Below are 15,901 nucleotides of genomic sequence, written 5' to 3' on the forward strand. Positions count from 1 at the left end.
AATAAACACAAATGCTTAGTTTGTAAAGATGTCTGAGTGTTGGAGTGTGACCCTGGCTATCCGTAAATAAATAAAAACCAAGAAAATGGTGCCGTCTGATTTGATTAATATAAGGAATTTGAATGATTTATACTTTTACTTTTGATACTTAAGTATATTTAAAACCAAATACTTTTAGACTTTTACTCAAGTAGTATTTTACTGGGTGACTTTCACTTTTACTTGAGCCATTTTCTATTAAGGTATCTCAACATTTACTCAAATATGACAATACCTTTTCCACCACCGTAGCTATTTAATTTAGAATTTTAGGACCCCAAACGCATTGAATAACAGATTCACTAAGACCGCACTCAATGAGTTGTATACGTCCATAAGCAAACAGGAAAACGCTCATCCAGAGGCGGTGGCCAGGGACTTTAATGCAGGGAAACTCAAATCCGTTTTACCTCATTTCTACCAGCATGTTAAATGTGCAACCAGAGGGAAAAAAACTCGACACCACCTTTACTCCACACACAGAGATGCGTACAAAGCTCTCCCTCGCCCTCCATTTGGAAAATCTGACCATAATTCTATCTTCCTGATTCCTGCATACAAGCAAAAACTAAAGCAGGAAGCACCAGTAACTCGGCCAATAAGAAAGTGGTCAGATGAAGCTGATGCAGGATTGTTTTGCTAGCACAGACTGGAATATGTTCAGGGATTATTCCGATAGCATTGAGGAGTACACCACATCAGTCACTGGCTTCATCAATAAGTGCATCGATGACGTCGTCCCCACAGTGATCGTACGTACATACCCCAACCAGAAGCCATGGATTACAGGAAACCTCTGCACTGAGCTAAAGGGTAGAGCTGCCACTTTCAAGGAGTTGGACTCTAACCCGGAAGCTCATAAGAAATCCCGCTATGCCCTCCGCCGAACCATCAAACAGGCAAAGTGTCAATACAGGACTAAGATTGAATCGTACTACACCAACTACGACTCTCGTCAGATGTGTCAGGGCTTGCAAACTATTACAGACTACAAAGGGAAGCACAGCCGCAAGCTGCCCAGTGACACGAGCCTACCAGACAAGCTAAATTACTTCTATGATGGCTTCGAGCCAAGTAACACTGAAGCTCCATGAGAGCATCAGCTGTTCCGGACGACTGTGTGATCACGCTCTCCGTAGCCGATGTGAGCAAGACCTTTTAAACAGCTCAACATTCACAAGGCCGCTGGGCCAGACAGATTACCAGGATGTGTACTCTGAGCATGCGCTGACCAACTGGCATGTGTCTTCACTGACATTTTCAACCTGTCCCTGACTGAGTCTGTAATACCTACATGTTTCAAGCAGACCACCATAGTCCCTGTGCCCAAGAACACTAACGTAACCTGCCTAAATGTCTACCGACCCGTAGCACTCATGACTGTAGCCATAAAGTGCTTTGGAAGCCTGGTCATGGCTCACATCAATACCATAATCCCAGAAACCCTAGACCCACTCCAAATTGCATACCGCCCCAACAGATTCACCGATCATGCAATCTCTATTGCACTCAACACTGCCCTTTCCCACCTGGACAAAAGGAGCACCTATGTGAGAATGCTGTTCATTGACTACAGCTCAGCGTTCAATACCATAGTGTCCACAAAGTTCATCACTAAGCTAAGGACCCTGGGACTAAACACCTCTCTCTGCAACTGGATACTGGACTTCCTGACGGGCCGCCCCCAGGTGGTAAGGGTAGGCAACAACACATCTGCCACGCTGATCCTCAACACTGGGGCCCCTCAGGGGTGTGTACTTAGTCCCCTCCTGTACTCCCTGTTCACCAACGACTGTGTGGCCAAGCACAACTCCAACACCATCATTAAGTTTGCTGTCGACACAACAGTGGTAGGCCTGATCACTGACAACGATGAGACAGCCTATAGGGAGGAGGTCAGAGAACTGGCAGTGTGGTGCCAGGACAACAACCTCTCCCTCAATGTGAGCAAGACAAAGGAGCTGATCGTGGACTACAGGAAAAGGCGGGCCGAACAGGCCCTCATTAACATCGATGGGGCAGTAGTGGAGCGAGTCGGGACTTTCAAGTTCCTTGGTGTCCACATCACCAATAAACCGTCATGGTCCAAACACACCAAGACAGTCGTGAAGAGGGCACAACAAAACATTTCCCCCCTCAGGAGACTGAAAAGATTTGGCATGGGTCCCCAGATCCTCAAAAAGTTCTACAGCTGCACCATCAAGAGTATCCTGGCCGGTTGTATCACCGCCTGGTATGGTAACTGCTCGGCATCTGACCGTAAGATGCTACAGAGGGTAGTGCGTACGGCCCAGTACATCACTGGGGCCAAGCTTCCTGCCATTCAGGACCTATATAATAGGCAGAGGAATGCCCATAAAACTGTCAGAGACTCCATTCACTCAAGTCATAGACTGTTTTATCTACTACTGCATGGCAAGGGGTACCGGAGCGCCAAGTCTTGGACCAAAAGTCTCCTTAACAGTTTCTACCCCCAAGCCATAAGACTGCTGAACATTTAATCAAATGGCCACCGAACTATTTACATTGACATCCCCCCATCCATTTGTTTTGTACACTGCTGCTACTCGCTGTTTATTATCTATACATAGTCACTTCAACCCTACCTACATGTACAAATTACCTCAACTAACCTGTACCTCCGCACACTGACTCGGTACCTGTACCCCATGCATATAGCCTGACTATTGTTATTTTATTGTGTTACTTTTTATAATTTTTTACTTTAGTTTATTTGGTAAATATTTTCTTAACTCTTCTTGAACTGCACTGTTGGTTAGGGGCTTGTAAGTAAGCATTTCACTGTAAGGTCTACACTTGTTGTATTCGGAGCATTTGACAAATAATGTTTGATTTGATTAGGGATGGTGCCAGGTTTCCTCCAGCCGTGACGTTTGGCATTCAGGCCAAAGAGTTCATTCTTGGTTTCATCAGACCAGAGAATCTTGTTTCTCATAGTCTGAGAGTCCTTTAGGCAAACTCCAAACAGGCTGTCATTAAATTTTTTTTTAACTTAACCTTTATTTAACTAGGCAAGTCAGTTAAGAACAAATTATTGACGGCCTAGGAACAGTGGGTTAACTACCTTGTTCAGGGGCAGAACGACAGATTTTTACCTTGTCAGCTCGGGGATTTAATCTAGCAACCTTTCGGTTACTGGCCCAACGGTCTAACCGCTAGGCTACCTACCATCATGTGCCTTTTACCAAGGAGTGGCTTCCATCTGGCCACTCTACCAAAAAGGCCTGATTGGTGGAGTGCTGCAGTGATGGTTGTCCTTCTGGAAGGTTCTCCCATCTCCACAGATGAACTCTGGAGCTCTGTCAGAGTGAACATCGGGTTCTTGGTCACCTCCCTGACCAAGGCCCTTCTCCCCCGATTGCTCAGTTTGGCCGGGCGGCCAGGTGGCCAGGTCTAGGAAGAGTCTTGGAGGTTCCAAACTTCTTCCATTTAAGAATGATGGAGGCCACTGTGTTCTTGGGGACCTTCAATGCTGCAGAAGTTTTTTGGTGCCCTTCCCCAGATCTGTGCCTCGACACAACCCTGTCTCGGAGCTCTATGGACAATTCCTTCAACCTCATGGCCTGTTTTTTGCTCTGACATGCACTGGCAACTGTGGGACCTTATATGGACAGGTGTGTGCCTTTCCAAATCATGTCCAAACAATTGAATTTACCACAGGTGGACTCCAATCAAGTTGTAGAAACAGCTCAAGGATGATCAATGGAAACAGGATGCACCTGAGATAAATTTCGAGTCTCATAGCAAAGGGTCTGAATAGTTATGTAAATAAGGTATTTCTGGGGGTTTAAAACGAAAATGTGCTAAGAAAATTGTTTTTCGCTTTGTCATTATGGGGTATTGTGTGTAGATTGTTGAGGAAAAACATTAATTTAATACAATTTAGAATAAGGCTGTAACGTAACAACATGTGGAAAAAATCAAGGGGTCTGAATACTTTCCGAATGCACCTTATTTACATAAGTATTCAGACCTTTTGCTATGAGACTCGAAATTGATCTCAGATGTCTACCCTTACTAAGCACTTAAATTTGGCAACGATGTACTGTCCACATGTGTGACAGAACACTGAGCCAATCACGGCGTGATGCTCCTATTTTCTGCTGGCTCACCACACCACCACAGAAAGCACTGAGCTAGGCTGAAACACCTGCATTTTGGAGCTGATTTACTCAAGAAAACAAAAAAGAGACCATGTCTGTATGCAACTTTATTAACTGAATGATATCTTTCTTTTTTTTACATTGCTTGCAAACTGATATGTGACACGTATTAATGCCAAAATAACATGCAAAACAGGCCCCCCAAAATATTTTTATATATATATATATATATATATATATATATATATATATACGTTTTCTTTCTCAGAAAATGTGGGTCTCAAAACAGCTCCACTTGCACTGAATGACGGGTCGCCACTGGATGTTACCCACTGACATGATTAAAAAAATCAAAAGGCACTCGCACATCTGAGCTATCTTTTTTGCAGGTGCATGGCAACAGTTGAATAAAATGAGAAAAAAAGAAGAAACAGCAGCATGCGGGTTTCTTCTTTTTTACCCACTGACATATGAAAACTCTGAACACAAACCAGTCCAAACCAACTCTAAGCATACACCATATGCACCTATGTGAACTAAGATTTGGTCACTCTGATTTGGAGCAAAGATATTTTTGTTAATTGATTGGAGCTACATGCGATGCTTTCCATTTCAAAGTCACGCGAGATGTTATGTTTGCACGTATTACGCACGACGTGTTATGCATTGACGCACCCCCACCTGATTTGGCAGTGTAATGCATTTTTGGGAACAAATATTTATCTTTAAAGCGCCCCTGATGCTGTAATTGACAATTCATTGGTTGTATGTGAGATTAAAAGTGCAGTTTTCTTTTTAAAAGGGATCAAGAACACGTTCACCTGCTCTAAAAGATGGCTTCGTCTGATGGAAACAAAAACACGAACACGGAACCATGGGGTGGTTTTGAGGACAACATTATCCAGGTAATATTAGCTAGCGAGCTAGCTAGGCAGCAATAGCTAAGAAAATACTTGCAATGTATATACTATTATTTTCCTCGCTACATCGCGGTAATGTTACATCTTGTTTAGTGTTGCCAAACTAAATTTTTCTGTGCAATACATATAGTACAGAGATAGCTAACGTTAAAGTTTGTCCGACAACAATGTTATGCTAGCTAGCTAATCAGAAACATTTATATATTTTCTTAGCTAGCTAACTTAATTATTAATTTCACAGGTTGTGACTGTCTGATGAAAACATGAACAATTTGCGCGTGAAACAATTTCACATACAAGGATGTACAGTAATTATATGTAATAAACGATCTATTACTAGGGCACTGGATCAGCAGTAATTGACATGGAAAACATGGATGACACATCAGGCTCCAGCTTTGAGGACATGGGGGAGATGCACCAGCGCATGAAGGAGGAGGAGGAGGTGGCAGAGGAGGCTGAAGCAACTGAAGAGGAGACTGGAGAGGATGGCGAGTTTCTGGGAATAAAGGGTATCAAGGGCCAGCTGGGGAGACAGGTGGCAGATGAGGTGAGCTGAGAAAGCTTTGTGATGCTGATGGACAACAACTTGTCACACACAACATTACCTTTGTTATAAAAAGGGCTTTGCCGTTACCCAATATTGTAATTTCTATCTCAATAGCCTTGTCTGGTTAATGTTGCTGTCATAACTTTGACTTTCATCACACCTTTGTCAGCTAATTTATAATGAACATTCCCTCATCCTCTTAGGTGTGGCAAGCAGGAAAGCGGCAGGCTTCCAAGGCTTTCAACCTATATGCCAACATAGACATTCTCCGGCCGTACTTTGATGTGGAGCCTATGCAAGTTAGGAACAGGTGAGTCAGTACAAATGTGTTTTGTAATCAACATGTATAGTTTAGCATTTTGTGACACTCTTCCTGACATGTACGCCTCTTTTCTACCCTAGGTTGATTGAATCAATGATACCCATCCGCATGATCAATTTTCCACAGGTGAGTTGGATTTTCTTTTCTCATACTATTTTCACAGGCTGGGGAAATATTTAAATCTAGATGTTTTCAGAGCTTACCTGGCCAATTAAAGGAAATATAAATGTTTTCACTGCTCTTCTTTTCCAACTGTAGAAGATTGCTGGGGAGCTGTATGGGCCCATGATGCTGGTGTTCACGCTGGTGGCCATCCTCCTGCACGGAATGAAGACATCAGGAACAGTTATTGTAAGAGAGCCCAACTTATACTGGCTTTATAAATACATGTTAATATACAGATGGATATGGCGTATTAGGTGTAATGAACACTTTTCTACATACAACTGTAGATGAAGGTAGCATCAACTCAACCATTTTGACATTACGAAAGCAAAAAGCATCTGTTCAGAGTCTCAGACATTAGGTACTGCTTATTTAGTACTCATGTGGTCTGTTCATCCTGCATTGTTATTATTAGTTGTCTATCTGACCTTGATTAGGCCTAATACATGTTTTTCCTCCCTGGACAGAGAGAGGGTACTCTGATGGGAACAGCCATAGGGACATGCTTTGGTTACTGGCTGGGAGTTTCCTCCTTCATCTATTTCCTGGCGTACCTATGCAATGCCCAGATCACCATGCTCCAGATGCTGTCTCTGCTGGTGAGTAAACAGTGACCATAACTCTCCTCACAGCATCCCTGTGTAATCCGTTTGCTATAAAAGCAGTGTGAAATCTCACCGTCTGTTCTACTATGTGACCCCAACAGGGTTATGGTCTTTTCGGGCACTGCGTGGTTCTCTTCGTCACCTACAACGTCCACTTCCACTCCCTGTTCTACATCTTGTGGCTGGTCGTAGGAGGGCTCTCCACACTGCGGATGGTAAATAGATTAATTACTTCAAATCTAAAGAGCCCTTTGACACTCACCGTCTTCGTTTTGAGTGGTAAGGCTAAAGCAACAGACTAGACGAACGTCGAGTAGTGAAGTCGGACACTAATGTGGTTTTCCAACAGCAAGGCTCAGATTAACATGGCAGTGTTGCCGTTGTTTATAAAAGTTTTTCTTTATAATGTTGAAATAAATATGTCAAACTGAAATCATATGTGTGTAGATTGTTCAATCAAATAGTGAGAGCCTAAAATATCACATTCATTTGTATATATCCACTAATCAAATCAAATCAAATTTATTTTTATATAGCCCTTCGTACATCAGCTGATATTCTCAAAGTGCTGTACAGAAACCCAGCCTAAAACCCCAAACAGCAAGCAAAGCATGTGAAAGAAGCACGGTGGCTAGGAAAAACTCCCTAGGAAAAACTCCCTAGAAAGGCCAAAAACCTAGGAAGAAACCTAGAGAGGAACCAGGCTATGAGGGGTGGCCAGTCCTCTTCTGGCTGTGCAGGGTGGATATTATAACAGAACATAGTCAAGATGTTAAAATGTTAAAATGTTCATAAATGACCAGCATGGTCAAATAATAATAATCATAGTAGTTGTCGAGGGTGCAACAAGCACGTCCGGTGAACAGGTCAGGGTTCCATAGCCGCAGGCAGAACAGTTGAAACTGGAGCAGCAGCACGGCCAGGTGGACTGGGGACAGCAAGGAGTCATCATACCAGGTAGTCCTGAGGCATGGTCCTAGGGCTCAGGTCCTCCGAGAGAAAGACAGAAAGAGAGAATTAGAGAGAGCATATTTAAATACACACAGGACACCGGATAAGACAAGAGAAATACTCCAGATGTAACAGACTGACCCTAGCCCCCCGACACAAACTACTGCAGCATAAATACTGGAGGCTGAGACAGGAGGGATCAGAAGACTGTATAGGCCTATATGAATCGTGGAAAAGTTGGTTCCCGTCTCAGTCATTTCTTTGCGTGGGTCAAACAAAAACACCCGAATGACTGGTTGACAATAGAGCCTCCCACAATGCAGGCGAAGGCAGCAGGATGAAGTTGGTGAAGAGCAACTGTAGGTGCAAGTCAGACAATTTGTATCCCCATAATGCAACACACTTTGAAAGACAAAATATATCCGCTCGAATGCGCCCACTATGTCAGTGATAGTCAGTCTCTTCCCCTGGCTCACCTTCTCTCTCTCTCTCAGGTAGCTGCTGTTATCTCTCGGACCGTGGGCCAGACCCCACGCCTCATCCTCTGTGGAACACTGGCTGCTCTGCATATGCTCTTTCTGCTCTACCTGCACTTCGCTTATCACAAGATTGTTGAAGGTAAGATTCCCAGGAAGGCAAACCAGGACTCGTCTTCACAAAGCGTCTCAGAGTAGGAATGCTGATCTACACTGAGCAAAAATATAAAACGCAACATGGAACAATTGCAAAGATTTTACTGAGTTACAGTTCATATAAGGAAATCAGTCAATTTAAATAAATTCATTAGGCCCTAATCTATGGATTTCACATGAATGGGAATACATATATGCATCTGTTGACCACAGATAACTTAAAACCAGTCAGTATCTGGTGTGACCACTATTTGCCACATGCAGCGCGACACATCTCCTTCGCATAGAGTTGATCAGGCTGTTGATTTTGGCCTGTGGAATGTTGTCCCATTCCACTTTAATGGCTGTGCGAAGTTACTGGATATTGGCGGGTACTGGAACACGCTGTCATACACGTCGATCCAGAGCATCCCAAACATGCTCAATGGGTGACATGTCTGGTGATTATGCAGGCCATGGAAGAACTGGGACATTTTCAGCTTCCAGGAATTGTGTACAGATCTTTGTGACATGGGGCCGTGCATTATCATGCTGAAACATGAGGTGATGGCGGCGGATGAATGGCACAACGATGGGCCTCAGGATCTCATCACGGGATCTCTGTGCATTCAAATTTCCGACGATAAAATGCAGTTGTGTTCGTTGTCTGTAGCTTATGCCTGCCCATACCATAACCCCACCACCACGGGGCACTCTGTTCACAACATTGACATCAGCAAACCGCTCGCCCCCACACGACAGATGTCTGCCATCTGCCCGGTACAGTTGAAAATGGGATTAATTCGTGAAGAGCAGACTTCTCCAGCATGCCAGTGGACATCAAAGGTGAGCGTTTGCCCACAAAAGTTGGTTACGACGCCGAACTGCAGTCTAAGACCCTGGTGAGGACGACGAGCACGCAGATGAGACGGTTTCTTACAGTTGGTGCAGAAATTCTTCAGTTGTGCAAACCCACAGTTTTATCAGCTGTCCAGGTTGCTGTTCTCAGACGATCCCGTAGGTGAAGAAGCCGGATGTGGAGGTCCTGGGCTGGCGTGATTACACGTAGTCTCCGGGTTGTGAGGCCGGTTGGACGTACTGCAAAAATCTCTAAACAACGTTGGAGGCGGCTTATGGTGGAGATCTGAACATTAAATTCTCTGGCAATTCCAATTGCAAGCTCCCTCAACTTGAGACATCTGTGGCATTGTGTTTGAGTGGCTTTTTATTGTCCCTAATACAAGGTGCACCTGTGTAATGATCATGCTATTTAATCATCTTGATATGCCACACCTGTCAGGTGGATGGATTGTCTTGGCAAAGGTGAAATGCTCACTAACGGGTGTAAACAAATTTGTGCACAACATTTGAGAGAAATAACCTTTTGTGCGTATAGAACATTTCTGGGATCTTTTATTTCAGCTCATGAAACATGGGACCAACACTTTACATGTTGCGATTATATTTTAGTTCAATGTAAGATCATTTTTGCCTTTTAAATCTTTAATGAAGGGTGGGGGGACCAAGATCAGCACTCCTACTTTGAGACACTTAATGAATACAGGCTCCCTTGTCCAATTATAAACACATTTTAATTGCTTATATTCAATGATCCTCCTAGGTAGGCTTGGGCAGTATACCGGGGTATTTTTAAATACTTATAGTATGATTTTTCAATACCGTCAAAATAAATAATATATAATAACCTCTGAGGTAGGGATAGGCGCTTTAAATAATTTCACTATTCAAACAGTATCATACATTTTTGTCAGATATCCGGACATTCAAAATCCATGTTTTCTTCACTGCTGCGCATTGGAGAGAGGCTGGCGCTCTATTGCTGCAGCTACAGAGGGTTGTGTGTGTGGCAGTGAGCAGGCAGAGGAAGAGCGAGAGACGCAGTAGCTGACTCGGCCACATCCAAGACTAGCTAACTTGTAGGAGCCACAATGTTATTTATCATCCCATACAGTGCATTCGGAAAGCCTTATTCTAAAATGGAATAAATAAAAAATCCTCCTCATCAATCTACACACAATGCCTCATAATGACAAAACAAAAAGGTTTTTTTCTCACATGTTTGCTAATTAAAAATAAATAAAAAACCTTATTTACGTAAGTATTCAGACCCTTTGATATGAGACTCGAAATTGAGCTCAGGTGCATCCTGTTTCCATTGATCACCCTTGAGCTGTTTCTACAACTTGATTTGAGTCCACCTGTGGAAAATTCAATTGATTGGACATGATTTGGAAAGGCACACACCTGTCTATATAAGATCCCACAGTTGACAGAGCATGTCAGAGCAAAAACCAAGCCACGAGGTTGAAGGATTTGTCCGTAGAGCTCCGAGACAGGATTGTGTCGAGGCACAGATCTGGAGAAGTGTACCAAAACATTTATGCAGTATTGAAGGTCCCCAAGAACACAGTCGCCTCCATCGAAGTTTGTAACCACCCAAGACTCTTCCTAGAGCTGGCTGCCCGGCCAATCTGAGCAATCAGGGGAGAAGGGCCTAGGTCAGGGAGGTGACCAAGGACCCGATGTTCACTCTGACAGAGCTCTAGAGTTCCTCAGTGGAGATGGGAGAACCTTCCAGAAGGACAACCATCTCTGCAGCACTCCACCAATCAGGCCTTTATGGTAGAGTTGCCAGACGGAAACCACTCCTCAGTAAAAGGCCCATGACATCCCGCTTGGAGTTTGCCAAAAGGCACCTAAAGGACTCTCAGACCATGAAAAATAAGATTCTCTGGTCTGATGAAACCAAGATTGAACTCTTTGGCCTGAATGCCAAGCATCACATCTGAAGGAACCAAGTCACGGTGAAGCATGGTGGTGGCAGCATCATGCTGTGGGGATGTTTTTCAGTGGCAGGGACTGGGAGACTAGTCAGGATCGAGGGAAAGATGAACAGAGCAAAGTACAGAGATCCTTGATGAAAAACTGCTCCAGATCATTCAGGACCTCAGACTGGGGCGAAGGTTCACCTTCCAACAAGACAACGACTCAAAGCACAAAGCTGAGACAACGCAGGAGCGGCTTCGGGACAAGTCTCTGAATGTCCTTGAGTGGCCCAGCCAGAGCCCGGACTTGAACCCGGTCGAACATCTTTGGAGAGACCTGAAAATAGCTGTGCAGCAACGCTCCCCGTTCAACCTGACAGAGCTTGAGAGGATCTGCAGAGAAGAATGGGTGAAACTCCCCAAATACAGGTGTGCCAAGCTTGTAGCATCATACCCAAGAAGACTCGAGGCTGTAATCACTGCCAAAGGTGCTTCAACCAAGTACTGAGGAAAGGGTCCAAATACTGATGTAAATGTTTTTTTATTTTTAGTACATTTTATAAAAATGTCTCAACCTGTTTTTGCTTTATCATTATGGGGTATTGTATGTAGGTTGATGAGGGATTAAAACAATTTAATCAATTTTAGGATAAGGTTGTAACGTAACAAAATGTGTAAAAAGTAAAGGGGTCTGAATACTTTCAGAATGCACTGTATAACAGTGCCTGTCTTGACTGGAGTAGCCTAGAGAACTTAGCCAGCTATAGCTAGCTAGGCTAACTGAGGCCACATTCTGCGCTTTCTCCCCAACCCCATTAGGATAAACAACAGCCTACCTGTTTGCTGCTCATTGTAGACTACTCCTTCTCATTTTGCTAACTTTTTAATTCTATAAACTTGCATTGCATTAGTGAACTGTCACTCCACTTGCTACACATTGAGCCGCTTTGATTGGCCAACCTAAACAGCAAGCTACACACCAGCTACCAGTCTTTTTATGGGCGCACGTCATAAAAACTACATTGAAAAGTTTGTTTTATTATATTAATAGTTTGAAACGTCATGGTATGTAACGATGTCACATGGATATTTTAATTTAATTTAAAATATTTTTCTGTGTTAAATAGACGTAATACAAATTAATACTCACACACAACTCAGTATTCTTATACTATTGTCCGTTCGAATATTCAAATAACTGTGCACATCTCTACTCTGGGGCACACCCACTTTGAAGGAACAGTGGGGGTGCATGCTACGCCACTGCTGATAACTATAAGGTAACTATCTAAGGTGCCAAATAAATGATCTCCTGCTAGGCATTTGGTTTGCTAACTTGCTAGCTACGTGTCTAGCTTGCAAGACCGAGCTTCTTGGTTACAGCAGAGACAATCAATCAACTCCTGGATCAAGATCCCTGCTGCCTAAATTTGTTTTGTGCGTCAATGTGTTATGTCCTGTGGGTTTTTTTGTTTGGGAAGGAATAGCGCCCCTTGTGTGCACTGCCGGTAATATCGTATATCCTGGTATGGTACAGGAACGGTATGAAAATCTGGATACCGCCCAACCCTACGCCAAGGTATATTCCTAAAAGTCCAATGCAGATGTTTTTATCTCAATATCAAATAATTTCTGGGTAGCAATGAAGTATCTTACTGTGATTGTTTTAAGTTAAAATGGTAAAAAAATAAAAATAAGTAGCTTTTTAGCAAAAAATCTCAAGCAATCATTTTTCTAGGACTGTCTGGGAGTGGTCTGAGGGAGCTAATTGGAGGGATATGTAATTTGAACTAGATGTTATTGGCAGAGAGGTTTGAAACTCTTTGTAATTGGTCTATTAACTTATACCACGTGGTGATATTGCAGGCCAAAAATCAATCCTACCAAAACAGGATGAAATTTCATGTTTTTTCCAAACAGCTCTTGTACTAAAAGGTAGTTATCATAATTGTCACAATATTATTTCAACCTCAGCGTGGAAATACCATACAAAACACTGGAAAAATCTGGTTTTTGACTCCACTGCCCTTTTAAACTGGGTCTTGAATTTGATTAAATAAAAATGAGACATTTGTTTTGCATTTTTTTGTCTGAAGGTATCCTGGACACATTGGAAGGACCCAACATGCCCCCCATCCAGAGAGTGGCCAGAGATTTGCCTGTGGTGGCCACCGCTGCTATGAATGCTGTGAATGCCACAGTGAAGACCCTTGGTGTTATCCTGCAGTCACAGTGATGTTGTGTCCAACATCAACGATGAGACCATAGGCTCATGAGAACCTGAATTCCATGGTGGTGGTGTTGTGTAGATAATACAGACTGATGTGAAGGTCAAAGACCATGGTGGTTACTGGTTATAGTTGACATTCTTCATGATACATGAACATTGTCTCGGCAAACAAATCATCATCAGTTCACAACAACTATTGGTTGTTTATATTGAACTAAATCAAAAAACTACATGGGAGTGAATGTCATGTTTGTGCTCTTCAAGTGATTGACTCCCTTTTTCATAGGGATCTTGTATTTGTTAAAGCAGCTTGAGTGCATTAAGATTCCCAGCTGTTTGCATTTGTTCTCATGTTTAGACAAATTAATATTCAACTCGACACTCTCCTTTTTGTAGGCTTTGTTACACAGGTTATGGTGATTCTATAAAATTCTAGACGTTCAATGGGAGGACGGTTCCCTAAGGCTGTGTGGTGCCTTCTATAGTTTCTTCAAAGGAATTATTATTATTATCATGTATGATACGGGGTAAATTTAGAGTTTTATCTAGCTTATTTTACACAATGCATCTCTCCTGTCTGATAACCTAATGAGAAAATAACCAGATATGCAGTTGATGTCATATGAGATACTGCATTAACTTATGAATATTGTTCCTTCTAATGAGCTTTTGTTTCACCCAGTCATTTGTGTTGTGCATTATTTGTACTTCCTAACATTTGAGTGGGATGCAAGGTAACCTCTCCTCCTTTTTATTTAACTGTAAAATTGTATTTATAGGGTTATTGTACAAAAGTATACAATGGAAATAAACTTTACGGACCTAAGACATGGTCTTCTGAAAAAAAATCAAGAAGTCCTGCAATTAGATCCTAATCTATGAATTTCACATGCTTGGGAATACAGGTATCCATCTGTTTGTCACAGATACCTTAAAAAAAAATCAGTGTCTGGTGTGACCACCATTTGTCTCATGCAGTGCAACACATCTCCATTGCATAGAGTTAATCAGGCTGTTGATTGTGGCCTGTGGAATGTTGGCCAACTCTTCAATGGCTGTGTGAAGTTCCTGGATATTGGCGGGAACTGGAACATGCTGTCGTACACATCGATCCAGAACAAACCAAACATGCTAAACGGGTGACATGTCTGGTGATTATGCAGGCCATTGAAGAAGTGGGACATTTTCAGCTTCCAGGAATTGTGTACAGATCCTTGCGACATGGTGCCGTGTATTATCATGCTGAAACATGAGGTGATGGCGGTAGATGAATGGCATGACAACGGGCCGCCTGCCCATACCATAACCCCACCGCCACTATGGGGCACTCGGCAAATGTTGACATCAGCCACCCGCTCACCAACAAGGCACCATACACGCTCTGCCATCTGCCCGCTTCAGCTGAAACCGGGATTCATCCGTGAAGAGCAGACTTCTCCAGCGTGCCAGTGGCCATTAAAGGTGAGCATTTGCCCACTGAAGTTGGTTACGACGCCAAACTACCATCAGGTCAAGACCCTGGTGAGGACAACAGATGAGCTTCCCTGATACGGTTTCTGACAAGTTTGTGCAGAAATTCTTTGTTTGTGCAAACCCACCGTTTCATCAGCTGTCCAGGTGGCTGGTCTCAGACGATCCCGCAGGTGAAGAAGCCGGTTTTGGAGGTCCTGGGCTGGCGTGGTTACACGTGGTCTGTGGTTGTGAGGTTATTTGGACATGCTGCAAAATTCTCTAAAATGATGTTGGAGGTGGCTTATGGTAGAGATCTGAACATTAATATCTGGCAACAGCTCTGGTGGACATACCTGCAGTCAGCATCTCAATTGCACTCTCCCTCAACTTGAGAGATTGATGACATTGTGTTGTGTGACAAAACTTCATATTTTAGAGTCGCCTTTTATTGTCCCCAGCAAATCAAATCAAATTTATTGGTCACATACACTAATTTAGCAGATATTATTGCGGGTATATCTAAATTCTTGTGTTCCTTGCTCTAACAGTGCAGTAGTATCTAACAGTTCTCAACAATACACACTAAAAGTAAAATAATGGAATTAAAAAATATATAAATATTAGACTGAGCAATGTCAGAGTGGCATTGACTAAAATACAGTACAATAGAATATATTATATACATGTGAGATGAGTAGCAGTATGTAAACATCATTTAAACATTAAAGTGGCCAGTTATTCCAAGTCTATGTACAGTTGTGGCCAAAAGTTTTGAGAATGACACAAATATTAATTTCCACAAAGTTTGCTGCTTCAGTGTCTTTAGATATTTGTCAGATGTTACTATGGAATACTGAAGTATAATTACAAGCATTTCATAAGTGTCAAAGGCTTTTATTGACAATTACATGAAGTTGATGCAAAGAGTCAATATTTGCAGTGTTGACCCTTCTTTTTCAAGATCTCTGCAATCCGCCCTGGCACGCTGTCAATTAACTTCTGGGCCACATCCTGACTGATGGCAGCCCATTCTTGCATAATCAATGCTTGGAGTTTGTGGGTTTTTGTTTGTCCACCCGCCTCTTGAGGATTGACCACAAGTTCTCAATGGGATTAAGGTCTGGGGAGTTTCCTGGCCATGGACCC

The 15,901-nt window shown here is 42.8% G+C and overlaps 1 protein-coding gene across 1 annotated transcript; it reads left to right on the plus strand.

Moving 5' to 3' along the window:
• The first annotated feature begins 4,835 nt into the window (after positions 1 to 4,835).
• Positions 4,836 to 14,151, plus strand: yipf3 (Yip1 domain family, member 3). The gene is made up of 9 exons (NM_001140041.1): positions 4,836 to 5,068; positions 5,424 to 5,633; positions 5,837 to 5,943; positions 6,036 to 6,081; positions 6,214 to 6,306; positions 6,588 to 6,719; positions 6,827 to 6,940; positions 8,171 to 8,294; positions 13,170 to 14,151. The coding sequence occupies exons 1-9, from the start codon at positions 4,997 to 4,999 to the stop codon at positions 13,307 to 13,309; spliced, it is 1,038 nt and encodes a 345-aa protein (NP_001133513.1). The 5' UTR covers positions 4,836 to 4,996; the 3' UTR covers positions 13,310 to 14,151.
• Positions 14,152 to 15,901: the final 1,750 nt, after the last annotated feature.

Source organism: Salmo salar, chromosome ssa18 (genome assembly GCF_905237065.1).
Source record: "Salmo salar chromosome ssa18, Ssal_v3.1, whole genome shotgun sequence".
NCBI classification, from domain to species: Eukaryota; Metazoa; Chordata; class Actinopteri; order Salmoniformes; family Salmonidae; genus Salmo; species Salmo salar.

What these genes read in the sequence shown, in the direction of transcription:
- yipf3 (NM_001140041.1), top strand. Translation starts at nt 4,997, where the DNA reads ATGGCTTCGTCTGATGGAAACAAAAACACGAACACGGAACCATGGGGT. An exon ending in GGAGACAGGTGGCAGATGAG is followed by an intron (nt 5,634 to 5,836) that starts GTGAGCTGAGAA and finishes TCATCCTCTTAG; the next exon opens with GTGTGGCAAGCAGGAAAGCG. An exon ending in AGACATCAGGAACAGTTATT is followed by an intron (nt 6,307 to 6,587) that starts GTAAGAGAGCCC and finishes CTCCCTGGACAG; the next exon opens with AGAGAGGGTACTCTGATGGG.